The 20489-nt window shown below is 37.2% G+C and overlaps 3 protein-coding genes across 6 annotated transcripts; 2 read left to right on the forward strand and 1 right to left on the reverse strand.

Annotated features, from left to right (window-relative positions):
• stk19 (serine/threonine kinase 19) lies at window positions 1-3572 on the forward strand. 4 transcript variants are annotated; one of them, XM_048190574.1, is made up of 6 exons: window positions 1-336; window positions 2250-2392; window positions 2661-2896; window positions 2975-3072; window positions 3154-3301; window positions 3387-3572. In XM_048190574.1, exons 1-6 carry the CDS (start codon window positions 249-251, stop codon window positions 3439-3441), a joined length of 768 nt encoding a protein of 255 aa, XP_048046531.1. In that variant the 5' UTR covers window positions 1-248; the 3' UTR covers window positions 3442-3572. The 4 variants fall into 4 exon arrangements, with proteins under 4 accessions (XP_048046531.1, XP_048046514.1, XP_048046521.1 ...); XM_048190557.1 differs by having other exon boundaries at window positions 2-336; window positions 2250-2395; XM_048190564.1 differs by having other exon boundaries at window positions 19-336; window positions 2247-2392.
• Window positions 3573-5236: 1664 nt separating this feature from the next.
• Window positions 5237-16170, reverse strand: rac1b (Rac family small GTPase 1b). The gene is made up of 6 exons (XM_048190584.1): window positions 15903-16170; window positions 14534-14605; window positions 11186-11303; window positions 10172-10234; window positions 9832-9991; window positions 5237-6914 (listed from the first exon to the last, which is right to left on the reverse strand). Exons 1-6 carry the CDS (start codon window positions 15935-15937, stop codon window positions 6784-6786), a joined length of 579 nt encoding a protein of 192 aa, XP_048046541.1. The 5' UTR covers window positions 15938-16170; the 3' UTR covers window positions 5237-6783.
• A 534-nt stretch (window positions 16171-16704) lies between these two features.
• LOC125268411 (small integral membrane protein 10-like protein 2A) lies at window positions 16705-20489 on the forward strand. Its single transcript, XM_048190597.1, has 2 exons — window positions 16705-17050; window positions 19768-20489. Exons 1-2 carry the CDS (start codon window positions 16883-16885, stop codon window positions 19786-19788), a joined length of 189 nt encoding a protein of 62 aa, XP_048046554.1. The 5' UTR covers window positions 16705-16882; the 3' UTR covers window positions 19789-20489.

Here is a 20489-nt window from a genome sequence, read left to right on the forward strand (position 1 = left end):
ATCCATCCTAAGATCAACGAAGAAGAAGAGTAACAGTCAGCTGTTGTGTTTGATGAACTGTCTGTGGAACGATAATGTAAACTCAAGAGTTACAATAGTTGAACTTTTTTGAAAAGAAACCTGTGTTTCGATCTGTGTCACTACAGCAGGGAAATGTCATAAATATAAACAGTGTTGCGATATTCTCAGTTAGCACACCAGCTATATGAGGAGATCTGATTCATGCTCTGTGTAACCAGCGGTCAGAAATGAGCAGAAAACGAGCGCTGATCGCAGACACCTTCTGCTTGAAGAGACGCAGATGCGCAGCTGACGCTGTTCCCGGAGACACTCACGGTAAGACTCGCGAGGATCTGTCATTTACCCTAATGCAGACCAAATACACTCTTAACATTAAAGAGAGTAATGTTTCAGTTAATATCTGTCCTCTTTAAAATAATACTTCTGTTTGGTTCCAGATATATGAATTAATACAATCAGTTTCACGTTATTACTCAATGATTATGTACACTGTATCACTCCGCCATTGTTTAATCTCAAACTGTTATTGTGAAAAATTGAGTGTGATAGGTAACCTGTCACTCACATGACATCGACCAATAGCAAACCACAACCATCCAATCAATTCCCCACGGACAAAATCAAGCCCCGCCCTACATTTGTTCTTGTTCGAGTAAAGCCGTTTCACTCAGATTTACATCACAATAGCAGGGGCCAGTGTGAACAACGCTCAGGACAGTTGACGGAAAGGGTGTGCGTTATCGTCTATGATATTAATTGTTGATTTAACTATCTGACATTAACAAGTATGGATCACTTTACAAAAACCAAACAAAAACACACACACTGAGTGTGCGCATACACTATGTAACACAGTCTAGTAGGTTAGACTTAGGGTTGCCAGGTTTTCACAACAAAACCTGCCCAGTTGCTCCTGAAAACTAGCCCACAATTAGCCCAGTCTACGTTCTGGGGGGGAAAATACATATTCTTGGTGGGGCTCCCCTGGTAAAATTCGCATTCCAGGGGCTAAATATAATGTTATTTGGTGTCGATTCAACACGTGGACATGAAAAACAACCTGCGACAACAGTGTAAAAGTAGCCCAATTCCGCAGGAAGACCGCGGACTTGGCAACACTGGTGTGCGTGCATATTTAGAGCTTCACTGCGTGATTAAAATGCATTTAGAATGACCTCAGAATTCAAGATAAGGGGCAAAAAATGCCCCGGTAAGTCTTTTATATTTATATAATTAATTAGCCTACACGAAGAGCGCCATTTTATCCAGAAATAAGCATGATTACAAATGTGATATTGATTTTTTACAACGTAAAGCAGTTTATATTAAGTGACTTAGATTTTATCAAATCGCTTGTTTCACTCTATTTCGCCAACTAAAATAGTTCCAAACAAAGTCCACAGAATTGTTTTGCGTCTCTGAGCAAGACTTCCTCAATGAATCAGCTGTTTGAATGAATCGGTTGAATCTCAGTGATTCACTCATTAACAGGGACTTGTTGCCACCTACTGGTGGTGGGTTTAATTTCACATTTAAAGTATCTTTTGATTTTATAAATAATTTCAAATAACTGTATTTGATGTTTTATATTTTCAGCATTTCAAAACATTATTTATGCATCTGTAACTTTTCTTAACTGATTAACTTTAATAAAGTTTAATCTATAGTTATACATTAGATTATAATTTCTGTACCTGAAAATCTCCTGTTTAAGCCTACATAAAAACCTGAAAAGCACAGTTTATTTTTAATTATGTTTATTCTGTTGTATTTATTTATGCTATTAGGCCAACTTGTAATTTGATTATCTAGTTATTCTAGTAGCTTTTGGTGTCATAACCTTATTTATTCTGGTTACATGTGTCAAAAACAATAACTAGACTTATTTTATAGGCCCATTTGCTTTTCTTTTACTTTCCTTTTTTTATTGTGGGGCCAATGAAAATTTCCAGTAGCCCCTCACTGCAGAACACAAGATCCAAAGGAGATGGATAGGTTTAGGCGGGATATGTAAAGTGGGAGGAGTCGGATCTAGATCCAACCCCGCCCCCTAGATCTCATGTTTTGCAGTGAGGACCGTCTCAAAATTTTGGCAAGTAAAAATGTGAACCACTAGGGCGGGGGGACCCAATTTGTCACTACACCAGAGTTAAATGAGCTCCATACACAAATGGGTGAATCTCATCCAAGCTGGGACATAAAGATGCAGTGTGATGTTTGTTCAGCAGATGGAGCAGCTGATATCCGCTCCAGCTTGCAGCACCTCATGACACTGTTCTCACGCAAGCTCTTCAACGACAGTCTCCCTCCAGTGGCCTTAAAACACCAGCTGTACAGTTTACACAGCGACAAAACCTCAGTGGACAAGCAGGTGGTAAGATCAGCTTGTGCTACCTTCTGTAAAAAGTGTCGGAAACGTGATTTAATAACTTTAGCACATTCATAACTTCTGTGGCCAGTTGCATAAACTGCTTAGACTAGTCTAATCTATTTTCTTTAAAGACTGGTCATAACTAAGTTACTTAAACAGTTCTGAAAATCTGAATCTGAAATGTAAGACCGATTATCCCTTGGCTAACTGCTAGCTGCTCAGTTTTTAACTGTGTTTATGTCTCTGCGTTTCATTTTTTCCTGCTCAGAGTGAGTTGAGGGCGAATGGCGAGCTGTTGATGTTCCAGCTGGGCTTTGACTCTGAAGCCTTCGCTTTGGTGTTCGCTGAAGACTACAGAGCCAAGGTCCTGCAGGGGGAAGCCGGTCAAGAAACGCTGGGAACTGTGGAGAAATTCCTGGCTAAACTAATTCCCGGATGCTCCGATTTGAGCTTCAACAAAGAAAAGATGCTGAAAGAGTTCCTCTTTACGGACTCTGAGATCACGTAAGGGCAAGGACACAAATGCCGTTGTGTTGTTCATTGTCTCAGGCACTTTATCTAAAGATGTTTTCCGGCTTGCAGGCAGCTGGTGAAATCAGGCGTCCTCACTGTGAGGGATGCGGGCAGCTGGTGGCTTTCAATCCCAAACTCTGGCAAATTCATTAAGTACTTCATTAAGGGTAGGTGTGATTACCATAAGACTTGCGTTCGGTGCTTTAACAACTGCTACTAGATTATATCTGATCACAGTTTTATAACAGGGCGCAAAGCTGTTCTTGGCATGGTGAAGAAATCCAAATATGGTGAAATCCTGAAGACTGAACTCGAGGAACGCCGCACAACTTCACAGGTTAAATTCCAGATGAAGTATCACATTCATGATATAGTTGGAGCAGAGTTGGTAGAATGGTAAGACCGCTGTATAAATCAGTAGATTTGAGTTGTAATCTGATGTCTGATGTCTAAAAGATTATTGTTTTGTGTCTGTTTGTAGCATACAGACAACATCGGGGACATTATTACGATACGTAGACGGAAACATCAACTAACAGCTTCACTCAACTTGCCTTGGATTGTACAGAACTGAATAAACTGTATAATGTATTTATTGCCATATTATTTTGGTTACAAAGAGCAGAATTAATGGTGCACAGTATATTTAATAAAAGGTTGAAATCAATGTCAAATGGATTTTTTTTCTCTGTCTTTGGCATCACAGCACAGGACAGTCACTAGTGAGACTGTGGCTCCGTCCAAAATCGCACACTTCCCTACTATATAGTAGGCAAAAAACGGTATGTGACAAAAGAAGTATGTGTGAATTCATAGTACTCATAAAAGCAAACTGGAAACACAACCATGCCTAAAAAATGTTATTTTTTAATAAGGATTGTTGCAACATACTATGTTATGTAAAAGAAATGTAATATTAATTTTACACAATAATAGCAACATGGTATAGTGTATAATATTACTATTATACATTTTTAATAAATTGTTATGCCAAGTACACACAAACATCATTGATTTGAAACATGTAATTGGGAACTATATTGGAAGCAAAAAATCATACCTAATGTAATATAAGCTATCAGGCTAATTTGGTAGATATGCTATGTTAGTACATAAGCTAATTAAAAAACAAACAAAAAAAAAAAACAGTAAGGATGAGAAATGCTCGATTTCACAACCTATAGCTTCAATTATATACTAGTATATGAACCATGTTAGTTCCTGTCCTTAATTCTGTGTATCACTACTCAACACCCTTAGCCACTTAAACATGTTCTCAATTGATATTGTTCATTGAAGCTTACTGTATTATGTAGAAGAGTTTTGTGAGAATGAGATAAAGTGAGCGAGTTTATTACCTGCATTCAGATTTAGCATTTTCCTTCAGTTTAAATTGTCCGATGTGTTATCTTGTCCTTTTAACAGTTAAGGGGTTTTCCCGTGACTGACAGTCGCTAGTCAAAGCATTTGTTATTTGCGTCTTCACAACAATTCGGTCTTTTCAACGCAAAAGTCTGACTGACTTCTGACTGACACACTCATAAAGACCACCATCTAATGGCGTAATAATGTAACTTCTCTTGCTGTTCACGGTCTGGGACAATTGTTTTTCCGGCGGAAGGAAGGTTTTTAGTGAAAGTTTGCTTCATGAAAGTTGCATTGATACAGATTTTTGGCTTTAATATTTGTATTGTGAGATAACCGTTTTATAAAAGCATAAGGTACTCGAGGCTAGTGACTTATTCACGATACAGCACACAGCCTCTCTCACCTTATTGCTTAAACTAAATAAATAATGTGATTTTGATAATGTGATTTTCAGGAATTATAATCTGGCGCTAAAAATCCTATCCATTAATAGTCCGTTGAACCATTGGGTTCACTTGGGGTCCTCACCACAGAGGCTTTTCTTTTCCGCTGTGGAAGAGAGTGAAGGTGTGTCATCCATCTTTTTTTTTTACAGTCTATTGTCCGGATTACATTCATACTATATAGAACATACCTTTTGTATAAGTACTTGGCAACTGCTAACAACAAGTACTAACTCGAGAGTATGGGATTTATTTCAGACGCAGCCTGTGTGTTCTTGTGGTGCCGTCAGTTACTTGGCATTTAGGGTAGCTACAGGTGATTGGCTCAAAAACATTTTGTGTACTTCTGGGGGTCCTGCACCAACATTACCATCTAATAAAAATATATAAAAATCAAACCGTTTTAAAAATAGAATGTGGCATCATTCACACGTGTCCCATTACTCACCTAAAACAGGTTGTGCATGTTAACCATAAAACCTTTTAATATCCAACCTACAATTAAAACAAAACAACTTTCTAGGGTTTGATCTAAATTTATTGCATTTTATTATCTCTGTAAAACAAGTGACATCATCAATACCCCTAAAAACAGGGTTACAATCTGGCTATAACTGTGCAGATAGAAATCGCTCGATAGGGTGATCGCAAATAACGCACACTCTGTACTTGTGCCACAGGACCATTCAAGTAGGTGTGCAGAACCGTTCAAATACCACAATGTGCTGTTCAAATCAATAAGACAAGTGTTCTGAAGACAAACAGTTCGACAGTTACATGTTATTAGTACAGTAAGAAGTAAAGTGTTAAAAATATAATCAACTATAATGGGAATAAACCGTATCAAGAGAAGACGGACTTCACATGAACTACTTCCTGTAGTGTATGATCTGACAGTAGTCTGTTGCTTTATGTAACATTAGCAAATATAAAAAGTGTCGAAAAGGAAGTTTCTAAAAATTTAACAAAAAAAAAAAAATAGATATATGGCTGTAGAGGGTGAATTATAAACGCCCAAAGAGCATCAAGATGTCCATATAACGCTATATTTAGATTGACACTAAATGTCCTGCATGATTTATTAGATATTTCAGACCTCCAGTGAAATTCCCTGGCCATGTTTCACCCCAAAAGAAAGAAAATATGAAAATTATACTTTGGGTTATTAAAATGAAGCCTGTTTTTAGGATCATTGTACATTTTTTTTCCCATTGTGATATTGTAGTTACAATTAAGCCCATTTTCCCCAATCAAAGTCTTTGTATAAAATGCTCACTCATTACTTTAGTAGAAAAATATATTATTTAAAATTATTTATGAACCACTAGTAATATCTGTTGTACTTTAAGTAAAACTGGCTTTAAAATTATCTTGTAGTTAGGGAGATTTAATCGTGATGAAAATGGTCCTACAAACAGGCTTAATTTCCTTTATGCAAAACATATTTTCTAAAATTCAGAAGTGGCCTTAAATTATTACAGTATCCCTCCCAAATGGCAAATAGTGTGCATATAACCCCATAATGAAGAAATATAAAAAAAATCTGTTGGGACGCCTCGTCCTTCCATTAACTGATCCTCATGTTTGAGAAACAAGCGTGAGATAAGCGGACTTCACCAATAACTCCAATCTCCCTGGCTTCACAGTAGCCAACGGTTAGCTCTGGTTTGCCAAACGGGTGCGGCCCTTTAAGGGGTAAAATGCAACAAACGTGGTGTATGCCGTGCCGCCCCATCCTAATGTAGTGCTATTTGGCAAGATCTTCATTTCTTTCAAAAAAAAAGACTGTAAACAAACTTTATGGGTTCTCAACTTCAGGATACCATTAACCGTCTAAAAGTTAATATCCATTAGTCAAAGGCCGCAGGTCGTCCAATAGCATGTGTTTGTCTAAGGGACACGAGTCAGGGATAAATATTTCTCTACATCTATTGATAAAAGTTTTGTGAAGGTATAAAGTTGTACTGGTAATTACAATGGAGGAAGTGAGAAATGAAAGCATGGTCTCATTTCTAACTTCTCCCCTTAGAAATACAGTTTGGATCGCAGCAATCTTTCTGGATGGCTCTAGAGCAAGGAGCATTTCCTCCCCCTCTTCTTGACAGGAGGAGGGCAGAGTACAGCCCGGATGGCCTCGTCGAACACCGTCTTCAGGCCGCGCTGTGTGAGCGCCGAGCACTCCAGATACTTCACAGCCCCTGAGAAACACAGACAAGCGCTCGATTAGCCCAAACCTTTTTGAAAGATATGACATTTTCAGCTTAATGTGTGTGATTTCCAATCAGAAAGTGAAAGAAAACTAGCCTGTACAATGCTGTGCACTCATAATGTAACACCTATAAAAAGCAATAATATGTAAAAACATAGTTGCAGCAGTGAGCAAAGAATTACTGTATAGGCCTTAATCGGGGTAGTGCCTCATTTAATTTGACAGAAATGAAAACAAGGCTGTGAGGGACAGAAATACAGTGTGCTCAATGACAATTGTTCAGCTGATGAAACATCTTTCCAAAAATCTATAAGAAAGTTGTGAGTTTTGACAAATATTATATTGTTATACAGTGCATGCCCTTTTAAAGACTAAGTCTCACATCCACGTGAAATTCAATATGGTGTCTAACCAGACTAAAGTCTATAACAGTTAGAAAAATCTAATGAGAATCACCATTAGTGATAATTAGAGTAACCAAAGTAAAACATCTGGCTATTTTAAGTGTCTTAATGAAAATAATAAATGTCACATTAGCTATGTTTCCATCCAAAGTTGTGTATTTAACTTGTGCACAAAATTTAAATATTGCATAAAACATTTGTGAATACATCAGTGTTTCCATCCAATGTGTTTAAGAGAACAAAATTGACACTTGAAATTGACACTGAAAATTGGTGCAAAATAAATATCAGTATAAAAATGTAAGTTGCAGCAATTGGGGAAGAAACTGTGGCTCTATTTTCCAGAGCGTGTCTCTGAGCGCAGACAAAACATCATGTTATGCTGGTGTTTGATGAGGGAATTAAACCAAATTATTCTGATGATTTTGGCTCAGGCATTTCAGAATAACCAAACAAACATTTGAGATGCTGTTATGTGACTGGTCTGCTGGTTAGTCCAGTTATCCAATCACATCCACTGTTGAGGCAGAAAGTTTATTGTTGCACATCAAGGGATTTATTCAGTAAATGTGTTTCTATCATAGTTTATGCGTATGTCTTCTAATCAGATTAAAAAAAAAAAAAAAAAAAATCTCTCAACTGAAAGTTTTTTTAATGCACATTTTTAGAATTTATGTGCATCTTGGCGTTTCCATCCAGCATTTTTGTTATGTGATAACCTAAAATGCGCATAATAGGTGGATGGAAATGGTTACTAAAATTTTGCTTCATTTCTGTTATGCAATACACAATTTTATATAATTTTTTAAAGAAATTTTTATTATAATTTTCTATGTTGGGGTCAAATGTGTGGAAGACTACATAATAGAATCAATTACAATTTTATTACTTTGAAAATTGAAACAACAACAACTCAAATGGCATTTTGAACTTGATTTGTGAATGGATAAAGAAAAGAAAGTGCATTAAAATGCTAATTTACAGGTGCAATTTGTAATGTTGACAGCTAGTGGTTGAAATTGATACTGCAGTCCTAAATCAAACTATTGGAGAGAGTAGTTTCCCCCGCCCCTCCTCCTCAGACTCGACTCCTAGATTGAGGACACACAACAGTTGACAGAGAGCGAGCGCAGTTGACAGTGGAAGGTGATGTGTAACAGTACACAAACATGGCTGTTCGGTACGCACCTCGGTATTTAAGTCATGGTTCAGTACATAAAAAAAAAAAAAAAAAAAACTAAACATAAAATTGCTTTTTTCTTTTTAAATTGAACTGGTCTCTGGGGTGTCTCTCTTTTTAAATAAATTAAATTATAAATTAACATTTTCTTAAGGATAAAAAAAAAAATCTCATACATACAGTATATACACATTACTATAATATTAAAGGTTACAATTAACAACAGAGCCCAAACTATTAAATTCAGTAGCTATTTATTTTTTTTAGATATAGCACTTAAAAAAAACATCTAAATTGCACATAATGCAGGTTTTGCATTAACTTCTAAACATAATTATTACTCCAGTTACTATTACTATTACAAACATTACTATTACTCCAATTTATTTTTAGATATGGTCATTTACACAGTTGCTGTCATAACTTGTTTTCATGATAAATTTATTTAAACATTAAATTAAGACATTACTAACAGGTAAAGTAAATATAATAAATATATGTATAAGCTAATATAGTGCATATATTTAGTGAAATGCTCCCTCTAGGGTTCATTTCTCTAGTGAACTAACATGCTGTGAACACTAAATGACTTGCCTGAGGTAACTGTAATGCTACACAAGATATTATTCTCAAGCTGTTTTATTGACGTCTTTCCGCAGTTGAAACACTGGTTGAGTGATTTCACGTAAACATATCTATGCCTAGATCGTCTTATCTTCTCCTGCGCTTTTTCCTGTTGTGGCAGCTAGCAAACAGCATTACGTTACTGTGCATCCTCTTCTGGATTGGAGTGTGGCCCACCTGTGACTTATTCGTCGTCTGACTGCATGAAGCGAATTGTGACGTCCATACCGAACGGTTGGGGATGAATACATGTACCGTTACTACCCTACCATTCATAGAGATTTTTAGATGGATTCCGAGGCTTTTTAGGTCGGGTAGATTCTGCGATCACTGACCTAGTTTGATTGCTTGCTTCTGAGGCTGCAATATGCCACGTTTTCCGCCAACTGGCAACCCAGGGTGTTGAAATGCTATTGGGTAAATTGTCAGTGGGCGGAATCACACACACCAAAAGAGAAACAGAGAGTCCGACACGGAACACACAGTTCAAAGTAAAATAACTGGCTGTAGAATTGTTTTTCGGAAACAAGTATGTGAGCTTAGCATGTTTCCTAAATATCTGCAAAAATGTTATGGTATTTTTATGCTTTAGTACAGTCAAAATATTACATACAGCACCTTTAAGGTGAGATTATTTATTAATGTCCTTTACTGAACTGTGACATGGACCCGTTTTCATGAGGCATTTAAGCACCTACCGATCTCTTTGGCCATGGCCAGGCCCTGAGGGTAGGTGATGGGAGTCAGCTTCTTCTCCTTCAGTTTCTCAATGGTGTCCTTATCATCTCTCAGATCAAGCTTGGTTCCCACCAGGATGATGGGAGTGTTTGGACAGTGGTGTCTCACTTCTGGATACCACTGAACACACAAGACATTTCCCATTGATCACAACAACATCCAGCACAGGTCAGAAATGGACATGCAGTTTCAGTCCTGCATGCACTGGGCTGAACATGACATTATTATTCTAAGAAGTAAAGCTCAAATAATATCTGCTAGGTTGGTTCTACCTTGTACTTCGGGGAATAAAGTGCTTACCTTTGCACGGACATTCTCAAAAGAGGCAGGACTCACAAGGGAAAAGCAGATGAGGAACACATCCTATGGGAAAAAAGCATTTGTGATGTACCAATTGAGATATACAGATGTGTTCCCACTATTTAAAGAGCATCAGTCAGTGTGAAATTAACACCATTCATATGCAAGTGCTTTTTATGGTAGTTTAACTCATCTGCCAGAAATGTGCAAGACCTGTCAGACTGACACTTGACAGGAAAAGCTGTTGCTTAGAAGTCACAATTTGCACGCATGATAATATAAAAAGAACAGACAGGAGACAATTCATGCATGACTGACGGACACTGTTCACAGAGCAACCTTTGTGGAGGACTTTCTTCACTCCAGCAGTCTCAAAACAGTCAATACAAAACGATATTAGCTGCCATTTAGTCATTTATTAAATGCCATAATTTTAAGACAACAGTAAAAATGGAAAGATAACAGAGACTGTAACTTAAGTGGACAAAAAAAAAAAAATTTAAAGAGGACCTTTTATGCCCTTTTTCAAAATCTTGATACTACTAACACACTACTAACCAACTCAACCAGGTCCTACCCCTTAATTTTGCATATGCCTTGTGCGGGAATTATTAAAATGAGGAATATTGTGACGTGTTTGTTCCCGGAAGAAAACTCAAGACTACAGTGGAGGTGTTTCAGGAAGTTCAGAAACAGTGACACTGATACAAAGAATAACTCCTGCTGGAGGGACTTTTTTTTTTTCATGCTTTAACAGCAACATTACACAAAAAAGAAAGATGAACATGGAAAAAAGCAGAATATGACCTCTTTAAGTCCACTTTTATGCAAGGGACAGTGTCAGTGCAAAGGCACATTTGTCTCTTTTCAATTTTGGGTATACAGCAAGCTCTTTTATACGTTTAGTTAAAAAGAAAAGTTGGTAAAGAAACAAATTGGTTGGCACTAAAAAAAAAAAAAAAAAAAAACAAATCTCTTGATTGATTGATTCATTCTGCAGTTGTGTGATCTTACCGTTTGAGGGTACGACAGGGGACGAAGCCTGTCATAATCCTCCTGTCCTGCTGTATCCCAGAGACCCAGATTCACTGGTTTCCCATCCACCATCACATTTGCAGAATAATTATCAAATCTGTCAAATGAAAGGAAATGCAATTCTGAATATTAGAATTGTATCAGTGATCACCAGGTTAAACTGAATGTGAAATGCTGACTGTAAACAAATGCAGAACCTGAACAAGACAAGAGGCAGTTTCAGCTTTATAAAATTCAGTCCAGAGGAATTTTTAACCTTTACTTGTTCACATTAAAATACACATCTCCCTGGAATACATGATTTTGAATGGTCAAACCACAGCTGTTTTATAAATATGACAGTATATTGCCTGCTACACTGGATATTTCCTGTTGCCGATGGAAAACCATTTTCCATGTCTCTGTGGTCTCTCTCTTTCATACCAACGCCTGTTAGAATAGCCTACTTACTAACATTTCCTTTCCTTACAGGCGTAACATTTGTATGCTTTTGAGAACAAAATGTACCGACACTTTATCCAAAGTTAGTGTGTTGAAATAACGGAAGCATATAGTCATGGCTAAATACAATACCCCTATGACTTGAGTAAGAAGCTGAAATAATTTAAAAAAAAACAATCGCTTTGCCAGTAACAGAGAGGAGGTGGTTGCTAAATTTACACATACGTAGAATCATTTTAGAGAAAAATTATGTAATGACTAATGAGTCATGTCACCTTTGTCATGTACTTATTCTATATAAACTTTTGTACTCTTCTCGCTGTTGGGATTCTCTGTGATTGATATGAGGTCCTCCCGGTCATGATTAAGGGTCCTTTCACACTTGGTACGACTGCCTGGTCTGAACTGCCCCGCTGGACTGTGTTCACATTATATTTGGGTCCGTACCACAGTGCGTTTGCGTTGTCAAAGCAGCAGCTGTTTACCCATTGCTTGGTAACGATGGCGCAGAAGGCGACGGCAAAGTGCATAGCATTGCTCACCTGTCACAATTTTTTTTCGTTTTGAACTGTTGGTTTTGTTTCCAAAGCTTGTTTCCAACTGCACTTGCGTCTATCTGCTGTGAATGTACTGTAAATGCTCTAAAGAATGCTGAAGGCGAGCAGAAATGCAGCTCTCTGCTTGCAGTGCGTCAGTCACACTTATCAGGAAAGTGAGTTAAACACACACAAACACACATTTATCATATCATACGTCATTAAAGGATTAATTCACTTTCAAATTAAAATAACCCCAAGCTTTACTCACCCTTAAATCATCCTTCTCGTTTCTAATGAACACAATCTGAGAAATATTAATAAATATCCTGATTCATCTGAGATTTATAATGGCAGTGAGCAGGATCAACAAGTATAAGCTGAAGAAAGTGCCTCCATCCATCACAAACGTACTTCTCACTCCAGGGAAGTTAATAAATGCCTTCTGAAGAGAAGCGATGCATTTGTGTAAAAAAAGAATAAAGTGTAAAACTCTTGTGTTTCAAAAAGCTTACGCTACATCCTACACCTTCCCTATTCAACTTATGGAAAAAGCTCAACTGACGTGACCCCAGTTTACACTTTCTTCGTAAATGAATACGGAAGGTGGTCTGGCAGAAGCTAGATAGTTTACTTCATAACTTGTTAAATATGGATTTTTTTTTTTATACAAAAGCATCAATTCACTTCAAAAGGCCTTTATTAAACCCCTCTGGAGCCGTGTGGAGTACACGTTTATGATGGATAGATGTAGATGTAGACACTTTCTTCAGCTCATACTCGTTGATCCCATTCACTGCCATTATAAAGCTTGGATGCGTCAGGATATTTGTTAATATTTCTCAGATTGTGTTCATCAGAAAGAAGAAAGTCATACTGTACACCTAGGATGGTAAACATCATCCAAACAAATCAAACTCGTCAATCAAACTCGGATGCACATCAAAAGCGCTAGTGTGAAAGCACTCTAAAGCACATTCAAAGGCATTGTCTGTCTGGTTACTGCTGTGCAGCAGGTTAGATGTTAATCCCAAGTGATAGTGTTCATAAGGGGTGAGATGTCGCCCGACTCAGCAAGATGTCGATAAGGAAACGTGCTAGAACAGGGATCTCCAAACTCGGTCCTGGAAGGCCATTGTCCTGCAGAGTTTAGCTCCAACTTGCCTCAACACACCTGCCTGGAAGTTTCTAGTATACCTAGTAGACCTCAATTAGCTGGATCAGGTGTGTTTAATTGGGGTTGGAGCTAAACTCTGCAGGACAGTGGCCCTCCAGGACCGAGTTTGGAGACCCCTGTGCTAGAAGATAAATTTGTAAGCGTTGACTGGAGACGCCCTAGGTTCATTTAAGTCAGGTGCATAGAGGGAAAAAAAAGCTACCATAGAGAACTTTAGTGTTAATTTTATGGTGGACATTTTAGTATGTTTTAGAGCCGCACAATTAAACCTTTGACAAGTTCGATCACAGGGAATATTCAGATCTGCGTTTGGGCTGCCGCTGAGCCAGAGAGAATCGTTGTCATGAATAGGTGCGAAACAGCTTCATAAACAGTCTTTTCAACCACATAAAATCAATATTTCTGGTATGATAACTAATTTTAACAGATGTAGTGGATAAACGTTTATAGACATACGTAGTGCATACTGTTGTATTAAGTATGTGTACACCTGTCTATGGTAGCAATCAGAAATACTTGACTTGTCATTGAATTATTCATTCAAAAGATTAATTCAAAAACTCAGAGTCATCCAGTAATGAATCATTCATTCAAACTGACTTTTTTAAATAATTAGAATTATAAAAAAATTTTTAAATAGACTGCAGCAATTGAAATTTGGTCACGACCTCTAGTGAATTACATGTAATTTTGTTTAGTTGTCTATTCAGGATCATGGGAGAATCGTGATCTTTATTTATATAAAAAAAAAAAAAAAAAAAAAAAAAAAAGGGATTCTCAGGTTATCCAAAATCATGCACATTGACTAGACGTTAGAAGTTCAGGAATCTCCAGTCAAAAACAAAAACAAAACAAAAACATTGCATGGCTGAACAAGGAACTGGAGACACAAAGATGGAGATAAGAAGGAATAAAAAAATAAATAAATAAAAATTAAAAAAAAGGAGGACAGGTTACAATGTAGCTAAATCTTTTAGCTGTCTATTCCAGTATTGACTGAAGATTAAAATAATATGGATATTTAGATTAATACTGGAATATTGTTGCAGTGACTGCCTTGTTTTTTTATTCTGAAATGGACAATGTATGTGTGTGTGTGTGTGTGTGTGTGTGTGTGTGTGTGTGTGTGTGTGTGTGTGTGAATGAATGATACTTGAGTAAGGACACACTCACACAGTGGGGATGTATTCTCCAGGAAAGGCATTGGTGGTGTAGCTGATCAGAAGGCATGTTTTACCCACAGCTCTGGAATGAAGAAGAAGATCAACACGTCATGGTGATGGTAAACACTCACGATGCAGGATAGTATCAGTAACCAGTTGAAAAACTCGTCTGTGGAGTCATTCGGTCAAAGGAGTTCTCGTATGACTATGACTGTAAAGCTTAAATTTCATTTTGTGCCATTCACTTCCTCTTAAAACTGAAAGCAGTTTTGCAAACTTTTTAAAATGTTTTTTAAAAAGCTGTACACTTTAAATAACTGAAACAAATTCCATCCACACATAATGGCTTCATTTGCTTTCCCTAAAATAAACTAATAAAATTAGTCTGTTGACATTTTAACTATAACAAAAAAATATTGTAATTAAATGTTTTAAACATGTACAGCCTGAAATAATCAATGTTTTTAAATTGGAACAGTTTACGGAACCTTTATAAAGAATATAAAAGAAAATATAAAGCATAATTGCCTTTGTTTTGAATTATATTTGATGCACTGGGCTTTAAAAGATGCAGTGAAAATGTGGAGCTCATATATTCGAGGAAAAAAATATATTCAGAGGCCCAAACTGAGCAAAATCATGTAATTTGGAGCAGAAACTGATATTTAAAATGCCAAAAGCAAGATGAAATTCTGATTGCTTGTAATGTAAATCAATGAGATCTTTATGGCTGTATAGCATAAAGTCGTCACTCTATATCTGCCAATGTCTTAGTAAAATGATATTTAAACGCTAAGTTTTGAATAAAATAAAAGCCTAAATTAAATCTGATCATCATGTAAAGCGGTCGAGTCTCTTGAGGAAATGTGGAATAAACCTCTCAATTCATATGGATTAGTTTTAAGATCTCTTTATAAACTTTTTGAAGCTTCAAAGAGTCAGGTGCGTAGCTGTCTATGGAGGGACAAAAATCGCTCAGATTTCATTAATAATACCTTCATTTTATGTTCCGAAGATAAATGAAAGTCTCATGAGCGTGAGTAAATGACGAAGGAATTGTCATTTTGGGGTGAACTATCGCTTTTAGTTGTCTGTTTGAGGGTCAGTAATAACTGCACCTACTAAGCCGCAGATATTATAAAGTCTCTTTAACACAACAGGAGTATTTTGGCCGTTAGAAGAACCCAGTTTTGACGTCACTTGCACTCTCGCACACCGCGCGTGACGTCAAACTGGGGAGTTAATATAAGTCTGTGATCCCAAAAACAGTGTGTAAGGTGGCAGTTCAGCGGGCTTTGAGACACAGACAGGGTAAGAAAGTGAGCCAAGTCGTCTTGAGCTTGACAGCATGTCAGCACAGAGACAGTAAAGTTACTCACCCGTCCCCGACGACCACACACTTGATGGCCTGCATGACTTCAACTCGATATTTACTCTCCCTCCGCGCGAAATTACTTACGCAAGACCAGTCAAACAAACGACGCTGTTCACACAACACTTGTTATAGCTGTAGATTACGACGCTTTTGTAAATTAAGATTTTTCCCTCCTCTCATTCCCACACACAGGAATGAAGTCGAGTAAGAAAGTTTGAAGCCACCACCCAAGACAGGAAGCGACTCCTACCGATTTACAAGCGCACTTCCGCTCGTTCCCTCCAGAATAAAAGCCCCCCAGTTTAACGCACATCTTTCTTTCTTTCTTTCCTCCCATATTTACATGTATGTATTCTAAATTTAGCTAATAATAGAAGTAGCAGATTATTTGAATAATATTCACCATGATAGGACATGTCATAAGTGGGACAAAAATCAAAACACAGCTGAAAGCTGGAAATTATGTGATCCTGAACAGAAATCTGACCAAAAACAAGCTGAGTGAGGACAGCTCAATGAAAGCATGTTCTGTATGTAAACCACAAAATGTACAAAATATATCAACGTCACAATTAAATCTGTTTACAATATAAGAATTGCAAGGGTAATATTTATAAATTAATTTAAAAGAACAGAGAAACAATACACCTTGTGTTTCAAAATATAAAGACTAAATTTTGTATTTGTCAAAGAAAACAAAACGAATGGTATATGTATTTTATATATCTTAATTCATTTATTATTTTGAGCTAGGTGACTTAATTTATTAAATTTAACATTAATGTTAGCCAGGGAATAAAACTACGTTTAAACTGACGTTTACAGGAAGTAGAAGTTGACAACATCCGGTCGCGAGTCCATCTTTCCTAGTCAGAGTCGAATGATAACAGGCTGTAGGATGATTTCATCTGATGTGAGATGACTGTTAGCGTGTCGGATCCGCTCATCATGTGTCATCTGTGAGAGTCAGTGAAGCGTCCTCTTATGGCGGGACTGTCGCATTTAGTGCTGCGTGTGTCGGGCTCGTACGGTGTGTTCTCTAAAGGGCTCAGCAGGACTCTGCTCATCTTCTTTGATCTCGCCTGGAGACTCAGAGTCAGATTCCCCTACCTCTATGTCATCGCCTCCATGATGTTCAACGTGCGACTACAGGTGCGAGTCTGTCTGTCTATCCATCCATATGTTTATCTATCAATCTATCTATCTGTCTGTGTGTCTGTCTATCTATCTGTCTGTCTACGTCCATCCGTCTGTTAATATGTCTGTCTGTCTATCCATGCTTATCTATCTATCTATCTATCTATTTATCTATCTATCTATGTCCATCCGTCTGTTAATATGTCTGTCTGTCTATCCATGTTTATCTATCTATCTATCTATCTATCTGTCTATCTGTCTGTCTGTCTGTCTACGTCCATCCGTCTGTTAATATGTCTGTCTGTCTATCCATGTTTATCTATCTATCTATCTATCTATCTATCTATCTATCTATCTATCTATCTACGTCCATCCATCTGTTAATGTGTCTGTCTGTTTGTTTGTCTATCTATCTGTATGTCTGTCTGTTTGTCTATCTATCTGTCTGTTTATCTATCTATCTGTCTGTCACTTGGGTAAAGTTGGTTTTATATTTGCAATTTCAGACATCCATTAAAACAATACTTGCCTATTTTGATCGACTGTGAAAAATGTTGTAAGTTGACAATCGTTGGTTGTCAATATCATGTCGCTGCTTAAAATTCGCAAACATTAATTTATTGCACATTTATTGGAAAGTCTGAATTTATCAGAAGTCTGAATGTGCGAATATAAAACCAACTTTACCCAAGTCTGTCTGTCTGTGTCCATCCATCTGTTAATGTGTCTGTCTGTCTATCCATGTTTATCTATCTGTCTGTCTGTCTATCTTTCGATATGTCTATCTGACTGTCTGTCTGTCCATTTGTTTGTCTATCTGTCTGTTAATGTGTCTGTCTATCTATCTATCGATCAATCTGTCTATCTGTCTGTCTGTCTGTCTACGTCCATCCATCTGTTAATGTCTGTCTGTCTATCTTTCGATGTCTATCTGACTGTCTGTCTGTTTGTCTATCTGTCCATCCGTCTATCTGTCTGTCTGTGTCCATCCATTTGTTAATGTGTCTGTCTGTCTATCCATGTTTATCTATCTGTCTATCTGTCTGTCTGTCTATCTTTCGATATGTCTATCTGACTGTCTTTCTGTCTATCTATCGATCTGTCTATCTGTCTGTCTGTCTACGTCCATCCGTCTGTTAATGTCTGTCTGTCTATCTTTCGATATGTCTATCTGACTGTCTTTCTGTCTATCTATCTATCTATCTATCTATCTATCTATCTGTCTATCTGTCTACGTCCATCTGTCTGTTAATGTGTCTGTCTATATATCGATCTATCTGTCTATCTATCTGTCTACGTCCATCCGTCTGTTAATGTGTCTGTCTGTCTATCCATGTTTATCTATCTGTCTATCTGTCTGTCTGTCTATCTTTCGATATGTCTATCTGACTGTCTTTCTGTCTATCTATCGATCTGTCTATCTGTCTGTCTGTCTGTCTGTCTACGTCCATCCGTCTGTTAATGTCTGTCTGTCTATCTTTCGATGTCTATCTGACTGTCTGTCTGTTTGTCTATCTGTCTATCCGTCTATCTGTCTGTCTGTGTCCATCCATTTGTTAATGTGTCTGTCTGTCTATCCATGTTTATCTATCTGTCTATCTGTCTGTCTGTCTATCTTTCGATATGTCTATCTGACTGTCTTTCTGTCTATCTATCGATCTGTCTATCTGTCTGTCTGTCTGTCTGTCTACGTCCATCCGTCTGTTAATGTCTGTCTGTCTATCTTTCGATATATCTATCTGACTCTTTCTGTCTATCTATCTATCTATCTATCTATCTATCTATCTATCTATCTGTCTACGTCCATCTGTCTGTTAATGTGTCTGTCTATATATCGATCTATCTGTCTATCTATCTGTCTACGTCCATCCGTCTGTTAATGTGTCTGTCTGTCTATCCATGTTTATCTATCTGTCTATCTGTCTGTCTGTCTATTTTTCGATATGTCTATCTGACTGTCTTTCTGTCTGTCTATCTATCTATCTATCTATCTATCTATCTATCTATCTATCTATCTATCTGTCTATGTCCATCTGTCTGTTAATGTGTCTGTCTATATATCGATCTATCTGTCTATCTATCTGTCTACGTCCATCCGTCTGTTAATGTGTCTATCTGTCTGTCTGTCTATCTATCGATATGTCTATCTATCTGTCTACGTCCATCCGTCTGTTAATGTGTGTGTCTATCTATCTATCGATATGTCTGTCTGTCTATCTGTGTACGTCCATCTGTCTGTTAATGTATCTATCTATCTATCTAGCGGTCTGTCTATCTATCTGTCTGTCTACATCCATCCGTTAATCCATCAAATTCAAATTCAAAATTGCTTTATTGGCATGACTGTAAATCATACAATATTGCCAAAGCATACATAGAACACAAAAGAAAAAACATCTGTATAATTGAAGAAAATAATATCAAATATTATAACACTATCTCATATATTCTAACATAACTTAAACTTAAAATTCAAATTAACAGTTGTAAAATCTATCTATTTGTCTGTCTGCGTCCATCCATCCTTTAATGTGTCTGTCTGTCATCACTAGTGATTCAGATGTTTTTATGACTATTATTTGGTCATCATTTTTAAAAAGTAAGATAGGTTCAGTTTAGGGGATCATTTTAGTCATTGTTTTTATGTCCTGTAACTGGAACTAACTTTTTCCTACATATTTCTGAGCAGTTCTCAGTCTTCAGTTCTAATCGCATCTTTGTCCCTCTTTCAGGTTCACATTGAGATACACTGACTGACACGGAATAACTTCTTCTTCAAAACTTCAGCTTCTGGACACAAGCCCAGTAATGGCACTCAACTCTATCATTACCACAGACTTCATCAGTGCAGCTCATGAATTATCTATAACTGGAAGACATACAGACCAAAGCATGCTGACTGGAATACCAGCAGGAATTATTTATACAATATGGACATTGACTTCATTGGAGGAGATGGATAGTAATGTATGATGATGCATCTCTCACGGTTTCATGTTACTTTATTTTAGACAGGTAAATACCTCACGCTCAGCCACTGGACAAGCGCGGACAGTGATTTAACCATGAGACTAAAACGGCAAAGAGTTGCTGAGCTCCACCGTGCTTCGAACACGGAGAGAGTGCATGATTAAAAACTTGAGCACAGCAGTGTTACAATGTGTTTTCTCCGCACATAATCATTTTTGCATATGAAGAGAACTTTCGATTAATTTATTGGTTTTGTTTAGTCGCATGACAGCTCACAGTGTGACGGACTGCATCGCACACCTCCACCATTTACTCACTAACACAGCAGCTACTGTTACACAAACTACAGGGATTTGTACATATAGATGGATTTATTTGTTTGTGTTTTTGTTATTATTAAATATGTGCATTATTTGGCAAGTGCATTTTGGGAGGATTGTGAATGTAAGTGATTTAAACTTTGACAATAAATTATGAAGAGGTA

Source organism: Megalobrama amblycephala, linkage group LG1 (genome assembly GCF_018812025.1).
Source record: "Megalobrama amblycephala isolate DHTTF-2021 linkage group LG1, ASM1881202v1, whole genome shotgun sequence".
In the NCBI taxonomy this organism is placed as follows: domain Eukaryota; kingdom Metazoa; phylum Chordata; class Actinopteri; order Cypriniformes; family Xenocyprididae; genus Megalobrama; species Megalobrama amblycephala.

What these genes read in the sequence shown, in the direction of transcription:
- stk19 (XM_048190549.1), top strand. Translation starts at nt 249, where the DNA reads ATGAGCAGAAAACGAGCGCTGATCGCAGACACCTTCTGCTTGAAGAGA. An exon ending in CATTAAGTACTTCATTAAGG is followed by an intron (nt 3,073 to 3,153) that starts GTAGGTGTGATT and finishes GTTTTATAACAG; the next exon opens with GGCGCAAAGCTGTTCTTGGC. An exon ending in GGAGCAGAGTTGGTAGAATG is followed by an intron (nt 3,302 to 3,386) that starts GTAAGACCGCTG and finishes GTCTGTTTGTAG; the next exon opens with CATACAGACAACATCGGGGA.
- rac1b (XM_048190584.1), bottom strand. Translation starts at nt 15,937, where the DNA reads ATGCAGGCCATCAAGTGTGTGGTCGTCGGGGACGG. An exon ending in CCCTGTCGTACCCTCAAACG is followed by an intron (nt 10,235 to 11,185) that starts GTAAGATCACAC and finishes TTTTTCCCATAG; the next exon opens with GATGTGTTCCTCATCTGCTT. An exon ending in GGCCATGGCCAAAGAGATCG is followed by an intron (nt 6,915 to 9,831) that starts GTAGGTGCTTAA and finishes TGTGTTTCTCAG; the next exon opens with GGGCTGTGAAGTATCTGGAG.
- LOC125268411 (XM_048190597.1), top strand. Translation starts at nt 16,883, where the DNA reads ATGGCGGGACTGTCGCATTTAGTGCTGCGTGTGTCGGGCTCGTACGGT. An exon ending in TGTTCAACGTGCGACTACAG is followed by an intron (nt 17,051 to 19,767) that starts GTGCGAGTCTGT and finishes TCCCTCTTTCAG; the next exon opens with GTTCACATTGAGATACACTG.